Below are 12886 nucleotides of genomic sequence, written 5' to 3'. Positions count from 1 at the left end.
CAGTTGTAACTGTACTGAAAGAGTGGCAAGTTCTGAAGCACCTACCTTCAGTACTATTGCTGGAATGTTGTCAGGACCTAGAGCCTTTGCAGTATCCAGTACCTTTTAACCATTTTATGATATCACATGAGTGAATTGAATTGCCGAAGATTGGTATCTGCGATATTGGGCACCATTGGAGAAGGCTGAGATGATCATCCACTTAGCATTTCTGGCTTAAGATTAGAATGGTGCTGGAAAAGCACAGCAGGTTAGGCAGCATCCAAGGAGCAGGAAAAATCAACGTTTCAGGCAAAAGCACTTCATTAGGAAGCCTTTCTAGCTTCAGATTGTTGTGAATGAATCAGCGTTATCTTTAGCACTGATGTGCTGGGCTCTCCCATCATTGACAATGCAGGTATTTATGAAGCCTCCTCCTTAAGTGAATTGTTCACCGTTGTTCACATCTGGATGTGGCAGGACTGCAGAGTTAAGATCTGATCCATTGACTGGAGGAATCATTCAGCTCTGTCTATCACTTGTTGCTTCTGCTGTTTGGTATATGAGTAACCTTATTTTGTAGCTTCTTCACTAGGTAGACACGTTTTTTTGCTGGTGCTCCTGGCATACCATCCTGGACTCTCCATTGAACCAGATTGATCCCCTAAAGGTTGAAGGGGGAATATGCCAGGCCATGGAGGTTGCAGATTGAGCTGAATTGCTGCTACTGATCGCCCACAGCACCTCATAGATGCTCAATCTTGAGTTGTTGAGTCTGTCCGGTTTAGCATGGTGATAGAGCCGCACAACATGATGGATGGTATTAATGTGAAGGTAGGATTTCATCTCGACAAGGATGTGCAGTGGCCATTCTTATCTACACTATCATGGACAGATGCATCTGTGGCAGGCAGATTGGTGAGGGTGAAGTCAAGGTTTTGTTTTTCCTCTTATTGGTTCCGTCACCACCTATCACAGACCGAGTCTAACAGCTATGTCCTTAAGGACGCAACCAGTTTAATCAGTGGCACTGTTACTGAGTCGCTGTTGATGGCGAACATTGAAATTCCCTAACCTGAGTACATTCTGTGCCCTTTTCACTTTCAGGGCTTCCTCCAAGTGTTGAAGAACGTTGATTCATCATGGAGGACAATAAGGTCGTTGTGTGAGGATAAGTGAGAGTTAGGATGCTATTGTATGAAGAGTTTGAAGTTACAGATCATTGATAGATTGGGTGCTAGTTAGATGAAGAGTTCAGATGACAGGTGAGAGGGGTAGTCTGTCAAGTGAGTCAGGTAAAATAGAGCAGGTAGGTGAGAGATAGGCTAACAGTTGGGTAAGGGGTACAGTGGTAGGTAGATGTTAGCTTTGGATACTATTTGAGGTGAGTAGATTGGATGGTAAGTGGAGGAGGAGGATATAGGATGCCAGGTGGGTAAAGAGTTAGAGTGGAATGTAGGTAAGGGGTAGTTGCAAATGAATGAGGGGGTTAGTGTGGTAACAGGATGGAAAGGGACAAGGTGTCAGGTGAGTGAGCAGAGAAAGATGAAAGTGGCTGAAGGCATTGTGGCAGTCCTTATGGTGGAGCTGGGGAAGACAGATGATGGGTAACCATCAGGAGTAGAAGTAGGGATTCAATGATGAGTCAGGTAGGGGATGAGTTTAATAGCTACCCATTGAGCAAAAGCAGGTTATAATTCTTCTACCTTTATCTGGTAACTATTAAGCTAAGTCAGTCAAAATCCTCATGGTGCTGTGACCCCAGCTCAGAGTTAGTGACTATTTGAGAAGTTGCACATGCAGGTAAGAGCTAATCAGAAGTTTCAATGTTCAGGCAATTTTGAGTGTGTCAACAGCATTGGGACGTCTGCATTATCCCAATGGACAATTCCTGTGTACAATGCTGCTATTACTATCTTCCTATTGAAATATCTGGGCCAGTCTCTATGATTAATGATTGGTGAGACAGACTAAAGTGTTATTCATTTACTGTCTTTTGCAGAACAACAGTAAATTAGCTCCCTTTTATTAACCATTAACGTTCAGAATTTTTCTACCACTCTCAAACTTCTTTGAATGCATTTTACTTAAAATCCCTAATGTTTAAACACGGTTCTAAATAATTCCAGTGATACAATAGTCAGCAAATCCCAAACATGGTAACCCCAGAGGCTCACCATTAACTTCTAAAATGAAATGTCAACTGTTGCATGGAGGACAAAGAAGAAAACTGAACTTGCATTGATAACATCATGTCATCATTTCCCTAATACGTCCAACAATATTCTACAATCATTTATTTCACTTGAGGTGCAGTTATTCTCGTTGACTAGCCAATTTACATGCACCCAAGTTATTCAGACAGCAGATGAATGAAAGGTCAGATAAGCTGCTTTTCCTGATGTGTTTGAGACACTAATGTTAATGAGGACATTGTGATGCCAGATGACTTGCTGTGTGTCGAAAACAAATTGTATAAGAGATAGGATGTAGCCTTATCTGAACCAGGTTAAAAGTCACTCAACACCGGGTTACAGTCCAACAGGTTTATTTGGAAGCACCAGCTTTCGGAACACTGCTCCTTCATCAGGTGGTTGTGAAATATAAGATCGTAGGGCACTGAATTTATACCCAAAGTTTACAGTGTGATGTAACTGAAATTATATATTGAAAAAGACCTGGATTGTTTGTTAAGTCTCCCATCTTTAAGGATGGGCATTTTGGTTTCAGTTCTTTCATATGTAAACTTTAGAACTTTCTTGTCAGTTCACTTCTTTGCAGTAATCTGTTCTGTTCTGAATGACGGTAGCTCCTCCTTTGATGACAATGTTGTGACTGGTTTTGAGAGCATGGATGGTGTTGTGTGTTGTTCAGGTGATATTTTGCTCTACCTTGTGGCTGCAGCTGATGAATCTGGCATTTATATATTTCCTGATGGTTTGAGCACATATGTCAAGCCCAGGGCAGCAGCCTCTGGCAGGGTCCAAGGTGACTCCTTTTTTGGTCATCCCTCTATGTATCCCTGTGATGACTGTTCCGGTTTCAGTTCCTCGGTGAGCTTATTGGGATCACTGCTGCCATCTTGAAAAAGTTCTTCCCAGTGCCTCATTCATCTGATGGATTTCTCTGCGTCTGCTGCAAGACCCATGGGGTCCACTTTGGTGGTGCAGCAGAAATTGAGACCCCTGCTAAGAACTTCAGTCTCTGAAGAGTTGAAGGGTGTGGTCCCATAAGTTGACAATCGACTTTCCCACGGTGTTAGCGTTTTCCACTGTGGTGCCAGGGCAGGATTGGTTACCACTGGTGGTGATGCCAAGTTTGTCCAGTTTTTTTGTGCTTGGCATGTACGTACATGCTGTAGTTTTGTCTCCTTGCCTGTTTGGCAATGTCCAGCAACTGTACTGCTGTATCCTGAGTGTGGACTCTGTCATAATTTCAATGTTGTGGTGCCTGCTGTAGAGTTGGTACATGAGGTGATTGAGGAGTTTACGAGAGGTGCAGTGGCATAGTCTGTGTTGTAAATCGACTTGAGTGGGTTTGTGATCCATAATCCTTTTGAGATCTTTCCTGCTTTTCTGTATTTCTGGAGAAACTTAATGTCTGTGTCGATATGTGCGGTCTTCTTGGAGATCCTCTCAACTTTGAACCGGCAGTTAGTGGTGTCATGATTGGAGGGGCCGGTCTTGAACTGAGGTCCATCTACCTTTGCTCTAAACTCTGTGGTCCTACTATCTTATACCCCACAACCACCTGCTGAAGGAGCAGCGCTCTGAAAGCTCGTGCATCCGAATAAATCTGTTGGACTATAACCTGACTTTTGAGTTCTCAAAAGCTCAACTTTTGAGTTGAGCTTATTTGTCAGATAGTTTGTTTGTCTTTACATGTTAATATTTAATTGGCTTATCTTTCCTTTTTGACTTCTTAATTTACAACTGGACCAACTGCATCGAGTAGATTGAGCTTGGCTTTTCCCTGTTCAGCAACAGAATGACAAAATATGTTAGGACTGCAGTGTTCTTTGTTTTTGCATTTCATATTGCCCAATGCCCACATGTACAACACAGAGATGTTATCCTGAAAAATGAATTCATCAATGAATCCTTAACTCTATCACATTATCTCCTAACTGAAGAATAGTGTGGAGTTTACCACAAGCCTTAAGTACAAATGCCTTGACTTGACTCATCAAACTGTATCACTTTGTATTTTGATTGAATTTGAGATTAAATTTACTATTTGAATTAGGGTACCCACAAACCAGTGGGTGAATGAATTTAATCTTTTCCTGCCAAATTATCAAAAAATGAAATAAAATGTTAAGTGATGCGCAAAGCACAAATTTTCACAGCCTTATTTCAAACATTCAGAGTACAACAATTTATATAGTATAATATTCAGACAGACTTACTTAATCAAAAAATTAATAAATAAGAAGTTGCAAAGGTGTTTTGGTATATCATTATTAATAGGTTTACTGAATATTAAGTGGAAGTAGAGACCACTGTCCTTGAATACTGCATATTGGTGACATTACTCTCGGAATAAACTTTTTCGAAAATTGTGAAGTTAAAGACATTGAATCATCAGTCTGTTGAACAGATGACTTTTATGGTAGTAGCTAATAATGTTTTCAGCGTGTGTACAGCCGTCTTTGAGTGACATGGCTAAATTGATGCTTTTTACTCTCCTAGGATGACAGTGTCAATTTCTGGAACATCAAGTCTTTGATGTTGGATCATCTGTTTTACTTAAATCCTCTGAATCCACCTTCCACATGAGTGATTGTATCTAAGCTAGGAGGCTCAGCTCTCTCAATCCTTGATCTCACACAACTTGTACAATTAAGTGACACATACATCTCTGCCTTTAAATTGCTTGTATTGCAGTACAATTTGGCTTGTATAACCTCTTCCTGTGTCTTCCAAATACTTTGTACTTGTAAAGGTATGCTTCTACATCTGCCAAGTAAAGATTACTGCAGAGGGTAACAGCAGAATGCTCAAACCAGTGTCAACATCTGACAAAATAAGACCCACTAAAAGATGTGTCTTAAATTCAGAGAAAAAAAAATTCCAATCAGTTGGCCAACCTGAATAACATAGTGCTAAAGGTTATAATTCATTTGCTGATGATAATTTTGAATAGTTTAGTGCCTTAGAAGATGTCATAGTTCATAGTGCGAGGATACTCAAGCATACAGATTTTCCTCTCCCAATCTTGGGGTTTATTTTAATAAAAGGTCCTGCATAGGACTAGTTATGGCATAACCTATTTATGTCCTATAATGAGCCATTACTGGACACCATCTTAATGCTGGAGGAGAAAGTGAGGTCTGCAGATGCTGGAGATCAGAGCTGAAAATATGTTGCTGGAAAAGCGCAGCAGATCAGGCAGCATCCAAGGAACAGGAAATTCGACGTTTCGGGCATAAGCCCTTCATCAGGAGGCCATCTTAATGCTGATGAGAAATAATATCCATGAAATTCCTTCAGATGCTGGTGCAGGATTATTTCTGCTCCACAAAGGCAGGCAGCACATGGGGTATTACCTGTTGTGTGTTTATTTTTAATATGTGTTCCCTGGGTGCACCCGAACACATGGAAACATCCTGAGGCCACACTGCCAAATAGGAAATTTGATGACAGGATATAAAAAATTGACAATGCAGGTCCTGCTGCCGCTGTGTATTCCACTCTGGAAAAGAGGAAGCATGAAGCTGCAACATTGCCTCTTTTACAATCAGTGAGGGGAGATGGAATGGTTTTCCTATTGTCTCCCTCCTTGTTTGATCGTAAGAAGTGCGCTTAAAAATCAAAAGACACCCTTGTCAGTACAATGTATCGACTTAACTGTTAATATGCTGTTTGCAAAGGAATATTTTCTGGAGGTTTTTAACAGAGATAGAAATCATTAAAGAATTAAGCTAAGACTGAAAACGCAATACATGCACTCTGTAGTTTTGTGGATTGGTGTATCCAGATTACAAGGAGGGGTTCACAAATTTGACCAAATATTTAGCAGTGAAAAATGCAAGAGTCATTTGTATGACTGGTAGTTTGTCTGTCTGTGGAATTTTGCAGATGTTTAGATCTCAGATGATATTACTGGATTTTACTGTGTGTACAGCAGACTGCTAACAGACCAGAAATAAATCCATCCTGCACCAATTACACAGTGCAGTGGGTTATTTTGCCAAGTTGTGGGACTTCATTCCTTCACTTGGTAGGAAATCTCAACCTTGAGCTGCTGCCCCATCTGATTGGTTATATAGTTTTCATAGAAGGTCTTGAAACAGCCTGACCACTCCTGTCAAGCCAGGCTATTATTGGAGCCAATAGATCCTTTTGTTTTGCTGGGATGGGCTGCCTTTCTTTCTACCTGTATTATGTGGTCCACCTTGTGAGTGGACAAGGTGAGGAGGAGTTAGGGTGAAGGGGGTGAGTGTGCGGAATATGAGTGTGACAGTGGAGGTGTGTGCGTGATAAGAGAGTGAGTGTGTAGGGTGTGAGTGTGACACTGGGGGTGTGTGCATGACGGGAGGATGAGAGTGCGGGGAATTAAGCGTGATACTGGGGCTGTGCGTGATGGGGTTGAGTGTGCGGAGGTGCAAGCATGATAGTGGGGAGGTGTGCGTGATGGGGGGGGTGAGTGTGTGGGGGGGTGAGTGTGACAGTGGGTTAGCCATTCACCCTCTTTTATGAGCCCCCACATTGAAAGCTAAGCTGGTGAGGGCATGAAATATCCAGCTCAATGTTTCATGATGTAGCCAGAATGCTCCTTTTCTTCTGGAGAAGTTGCCATAGAAATTTGAAGACTTTTGCTGGAGAATTCTGTCTGATTGTTTGCAAGAATGCAAACATCCTTCATGACTCACTGGACAGAGCTGCAGGCCGGGCTATTAGACTGAAAAGAGACAGAGACACAGCAACTGCTCCTTTGTTCCTGCTGGCACCATTTGTCACCCAATCCAAACACTCTCATAAAGCTGAGGCCATAAGACTTCTCATTTGTTACCTTCCGAGGTTCAAAAATCCATTGTATATTCCAAAAAATAGCTTTAATTAGTTCACCTCTGTGCAGCTTCTTCTTCTTTGGTTAATGGATCCAGGTGATTTCCAGTTGAGCCTGTATTTTTGCTAAGTTACAATGGAAGCTGTTCACACCTATTGTCTTTGATGGTCTTCATACACCCTGCATCCCCATGATGTGAAATGTGGATTGCATAGTGAGAGGAGGTTGCCTGGAAGTCCAGTGAACCCAACATCTCTGGTCCAAGCCCATTCAATGCTTTCCTACATGCTTCCTGAACCTAAATTCTCTGCAGCAGTACTTGTGTATTACCTCATCCTCCCATAAGCTGACAATTAAATCATCTATTCTGTCTGTTTACAATCCACACAAGCCCAGTGTCTGAACTCAAGGCATTCAAGGTCTTTTGAATTCTTTTAAAACTGTTATCAGGCTCTTGAGTCCAGACTCCAGACTAAACCTTTCTGGCTCCCTGCATTACTGTTCCATGTTTCAATTCTCTGATTATGGCCCAATGCCAGAAAACACAAACCACTTATAACAATTTATATCTAGATAGCACAGGGGCCATTTGACATCCCAAAGCACTTTGCAGGATTATATATGACAACAAGCTATACAGTATAATGCATCAGGACAAATGGCCAAATGCTTGGTCAAAGAGGTAACACAGAAACTAGGAACAACAGTAGGTTTTTTTGATGTGTCTTAAAGGAAAATACCAGAGAGGAAGATGGCTACAAAAACACAACGCTTGGAGAAACAACACGTCTGCAGTATCAGTTGAGGGAAAAACAAAGTTAATGTTTCAAGTACAGTGACCACTTGTCAGAACAAGGAAGTCACTCTGTTTGACAAAAAAGTTCCAAACTTTAGGGCTTGAGTAATAAAGGTTGTTTGCATGGATGAGGGAGGATTAAAATCAAGGTCATTTAAGAACTAGACGAGTGAAGATATCTGAAAGGGTTATGCTCTTTGCAAAGGTTACAAAGTGGGTAAGGCCATGAATGGATTTGGAAACAAGGATGAAAATTTAAAATCAAGACGGTGTTTGACCAAGAACCATTGTGCACAATAGTGATGGGTCAGTGGGACCTGACGTGAATTAAGACACAGACAGCAGTACTTCGGTTGAGTTTAGGTTTGTCAAGGGTAATATGTGGAAAATCAGCAAGAAATGGATCTGAATAATCAAGTCAAGAGGTATCCAAAGATATGGATGATGGTTACAATAGCAACGAATGGTGAAAGGAGTGAAGTCAGGTGACATTACAGAGGTAGAAGTGGGCAGTCTTAGTGCCGCTGTGAAGGTAATACCAGAAGCTCATCTATGTGTCAGCTATGATACCAAAAACCTGAAGCTTTTAAAGAAATGAAACTTTACGTGCTTGTCTTCTTATTGAATGATTTTCTTTCCTCAGATTAACCTGCAACGCACCATGAGAATCACAGGATTGATTAGCCAAGGTGCTAAAAGATTTGGCAGCCCAGAATATGTGAAATCGTACAAGATTGCTTATAGTGGTGATGGCAAAACCTGGACGACTTACAAAGTAAAAGGCACCTATGAGGACAAGGTAAAATGAAAGAAATTAAAATGTGTTTCAGCCCTATGCTTTTATTTAACTTGTGTATAGTTAGTAAGTTTGTGGGTGAAATCACCTTGGTGGTATAATGGAAGGAGGTTATGGAGGAGAAAGTGAGGACTGCAGATGCTGCATATCAGAGTCGAGAGTGTGGTGCTGGAAAAGCACAGCAGGTCAGACAGGATCAGAGGAGCATGAAGGGCTTATGCCCGAAACGTCAATTCTCTGGTCCTCTGATTCTGCCTGCCCTGCTGTGCTTTTCCAGTACCACACTCTCAACAGTAAAGAAGTTTATCTAAGATTGTAAAGGAATATTGATCAATTGGGGCAATGGGCTGAAGAGTGGCAGATGGAGTTTGATTGGATAAATGTAAGATATTCCATTTTGGTAAAACAAACAAGGGCAGGCCTTATATAGTTCATAGTAGGCCCTGGGTGGTGGTGTCACATACAGAGACCGAGGGGTTCAGGTACATGGTTCTTTGAAAGTTGCATCACAGGTAGACAGGTGGTTAAGAAGGTGTTTAGCATGCTTGATTTCATTGCTCAGACCATTGAGTATTGTTGTTGGGATTTCATGTTGAAGTCGTACAGGATATTGGTGGGGCCAATTTTGGCGTAGCATGTACATTTCTGGTCGTTCTGGTATAGAAAGAATATTATTGAATTGGAGAAGGTTCAGAAAAGATTTACCAGGATGTTGCTGGGTCTGGAGGGTTTGAATTATAAGGATAGGTTAATTTTTCATTGGTGCATAAGAGGTTGAGGGGTGACCTTATAGTTTCTAAACCTTGAAGGACATAGATAAGGTGAATAGCAAAGGTATTTTCTGTTGGATGGGGGGAGTTCAAAACTAGGGGGCATATTTTTGAGGTGAGCGAAGAAAGATTTAAAAGGGGCCTGAGGGGCAATGTTTTCACACAGAGAGTGGTTCATATGTGGAATGAACTGCCAGAGAAAGTGGTAGATGCTGATATAGTTATAACATTTAAAAGATATCTGGATAAGTGCAGGAATAAGAAAGGTTCGGAGGGATATGGGCAAAAGGTGGGCAAGTGGAATTAGTTTACTTTGGGCTGAAGTTACTAAGTCCGTGCTGTGTGACTCTATGTCCACACCATTGACCTCCATACTATAAAAGGTGCATAGAAACTTTGAAGAAAGCACAGAAAAGGAGATTTACAAGAATGAGATTAGATCTGAGAGATTTGGGACAGTGCCACACATTAGACTTGTAGGAAAAGTTTATGGGGCGGCACGGTGGCACAGTAGGGGCGGCACGGTGGCACAGTTAGGGGCGGCACGGTGGCACAGTGGTTAGCACTGCTGCCTCACAGCGCCAGGGACCTGGGTTCAATTCCCGCCTCAGGCAACTGACTGAGTGGAGTTTGCACATTCTCCCCGTGTCTGCGTGGGTTTCCTCCGGGTGCTCCGGTTTCCTCCCACAGTCCAAAGATGTGCGGGTTAGGTGAATTGGCCATGCTAAATTGCTCGTAGTGTTAGGTAAGGGGTATATGTAGGGGTATGGGTGGGTTGCGCTTCGGCGGGTTGGTGTGGACTTGTTGGGCCGAAGGGCCTGTTTCCACACTGTAAGTAATCTAATCTAATCTAATCTAATGGCTTATGTAATAAAAGATGGGAACAACATTCATGCAAGATTGGTTGAGAGATAGGAAATAGAGTGTAATTGTTATGGATTTTTTTGGGTTGGAGAGAGATCTGTAGTGGAGTTTCCTTTTGGTCACTATTAGGACCCTTGGTTTTCTAATGTGTTCTGGGTACAGCTTCAAAGTTTCTATATAATACAAAGCTTGGGAGCATTAGAAACTATGAGGAGGACAGTGTATAACTTAAAAAAAATAGACATTGGTAAGTTGATGAAGTGACTGAGTAGTTGGCAGATCAAGTTCAACATGCCAAGTATGAGGGGGCACGTTTTGATACAGACAGCTTTGAGAGACAGTAAGAAACAAAGGTTACTATTCTGAAGGGTATGCAGGAGCACAGAGACCTTAGAGTATATGTGCATACATCATTATAGAAATCAGGACGGGTAGAGAGAACAGTTAATAAAGCATTCCATATTCTCAGCTGCATTAACAGAGGCACAGAGTACAAGAGCAAAGAAGTTATACTGAACTTGTATAGCACACTGTTTAGACCTCAACTTAAGTATTCTGTATAGTTCATTTATATGAAGGATGTGAATGCATTGAAAAGAATGCAGAAGTAGTTTAAGAAAATGGTTCCTGGGATGAAAAATGGGTTTCTTGAGAGGAGAAGGATTAATGGATTTTGGTAAAGGTCTACAACACAGAAAAAGGCTCTTCAGCCCACTGAGTCTGCAATTGTCAAAAACAACCATCCAACTATTCTAATCCCTTCTTATATCATTTCACCCATAGCCTTGTATGCCTCAGCATCACAAGTGTAATCTCAATACTTTAAATGATCCCTTGCAGGCAGTGAATTCCATATTCCCATCACCTTCTGGGTGAAAGATATTTTGCTCACTTCTGCTCCAAACATCCTGTGCCTTACCTTAAATCTGCTGTCCTTTGTCATTGACCATTTCATCAAGAGGAAGTGTTTCTACCTGTCTACCCTGTCTCTCATAACTTTGTACATCTTAAACATACCCTCACCCCCAACCTCATCTGCTACAAGGAAGACAGTCTCAGTCTATCCAATCTCTCATCATAACTGAAACTATGGCAGGGGAAGGTGATGACCTCATGCTATTATAGCTGGACCGTTAATCCAGAGACCCAGGTAATGTTCCAGGAGGCAGAGTTCAAATCCTGCCATGGCAGTTGATGGAATTTAAATTCAGTAAAACTGGAAATAAGAATCTAATGATGTCGATTATTGGAAAAACCCATCTGATTAACTAATGTCCTTTAGGAAAGGAAACTGTCATTCTCATCTGTTGTGGCCTACATGTGATGGTAGACCCACAGTAATGTGGCAAAAGTGAGGACTGCAGATGCCAGAAATCAGAGTCTAGATTAGAATGGTGCTGGAAAAGCACAGAAGGTCAGGCAGCATCCGAGGACCAAGAAAATTGACATTTTGGGCAAAAGCCCTTAATCAGGAATGAGGCAGGGAGCCTCCAGGATGGAGAGATAAATGGGAGGGAGTGGAGCTGGGGGGAAGGTAGTCAAGAGTACAATAGGTTAACGGAGGTGGGGATGAAGGTGATAGGTCGGAGAGGAGGGTGGAGCGGATAGGTGGGAAGGAAGATTGGCAGGTAGGACAGGTCATGAGGATGGTACTGAGCTGGAAGGTTGAAACTGGGGTAAGGTGGGGGGAAGGTGGGAAATGAGGAAACTGGTGAAGTCTGCATTGATGCCATGGGGTTGAAGTGTTCCGAGGCAGAAGGTGAGGTGTTCACAGCAATGTAGTTAACTCTTAACAGTCCTCTGGGCAATTGGAGATGGGCAGTAAATGCTGGCCTAGCCTGTGACACCGTCATCCCATAGATGAATAAACACACTGAAACATTGTCAGTTAAATTGTCCCTCAAGACTTGATGCTTCAGGACTGTGATACGTTTTGCTCTTTTCACATTTCTCTATTTCCTGTTTTACTGTTCTTGTCTGTGGTCATTTAAGCTGTGGTGTATTCACCAAATGGCAGCAGCCCTCTAATACTTAGACCAAGAACTTATCGCTGAGTCTAAGAAAGTATTGGCATGATATTTTGGGTGATCACTATGTACAACCCTGTCCCAATAAAATCCAATATGAATGCTGGGAAGGAGCTCTGGATATTTTAATTTTACTCCGATCTGGATTGCAAAAACGCCAGTTATATGGAATTATATTACATTCAAATTCCAATGCAGAAATCATCAATTAAGTCCAATGAGTCTGTGATGGTGTTTACCCTGTATTTACCCTTGCTCTAATTTACATTAGCTTTAATCACATGAGGTTGCTCTATTCCTCTAACATTTTATTCATAGTTGACATGGCCTTTGTTTCAATGTTTGATGCTGTGCGGCTGCTACCTTCTCAGAACAAATTGGCTAATTGATCCTGTTTGCTATGATTCATAACATCCTGCAGAGTGCACTTACCCCATGAGTCAACAGGAACTCAAGTGGGTTCTTCATCATTTTTAAAACTGGAAATATTCAGAATTTAGGAGTTAGTCTATTTTCTTCAGTCAAACTTGTTTTCTTTTTGCAATCATGTCTTCCCTCATTTAATTTAATTTACCTCATTTAGGTAAATAGATGGGCTAAGTGTCATAGGTATATTTAGAACTCTAATGTTATTTTTTCTGAA

General features: G+C 41.6%; 1 protein-coding gene across 4 annotated transcripts in view; it reads left to right on the top strand.

Annotated features, from left to right (window-relative positions):
• LOC132827416 (EGF-like repeat and discoidin I-like domain-containing protein 3) overlaps window positions 1-12886 on the top strand; it is a 203588-nt gene that overhangs the window by 142428 nt on the left and 48274 nt on the right. For all 4 annotated transcript variants that reach the window (XM_060844111.1, XM_060844120.1, XM_060844101.1 and 1 more), the window contains one exon: window positions 8430-8585. In XM_060844111.1, coding sequence (XP_060700094.1) covers window positions 8430-8585 — 156 coding nt within the window. The remainder of the gene's footprint in view (window positions 1-8429; window positions 8586-12886) is intronic.

The sequence above is a fragment of the Hemiscyllium ocellatum genome, chromosome 2, assembly GCF_020745735.1.
Source record: "Hemiscyllium ocellatum isolate sHemOce1 chromosome 2, sHemOce1.pat.X.cur, whole genome shotgun sequence".
Taxonomy (NCBI): domain Eukaryota; kingdom Metazoa; phylum Chordata; class Chondrichthyes; order Orectolobiformes; family Hemiscylliidae; genus Hemiscyllium; species Hemiscyllium ocellatum.
The sequence above is the reverse complement of the archived record's forward strand: the minus strand, read 5'-3'. Positions and strand labels throughout refer to the sequence as shown.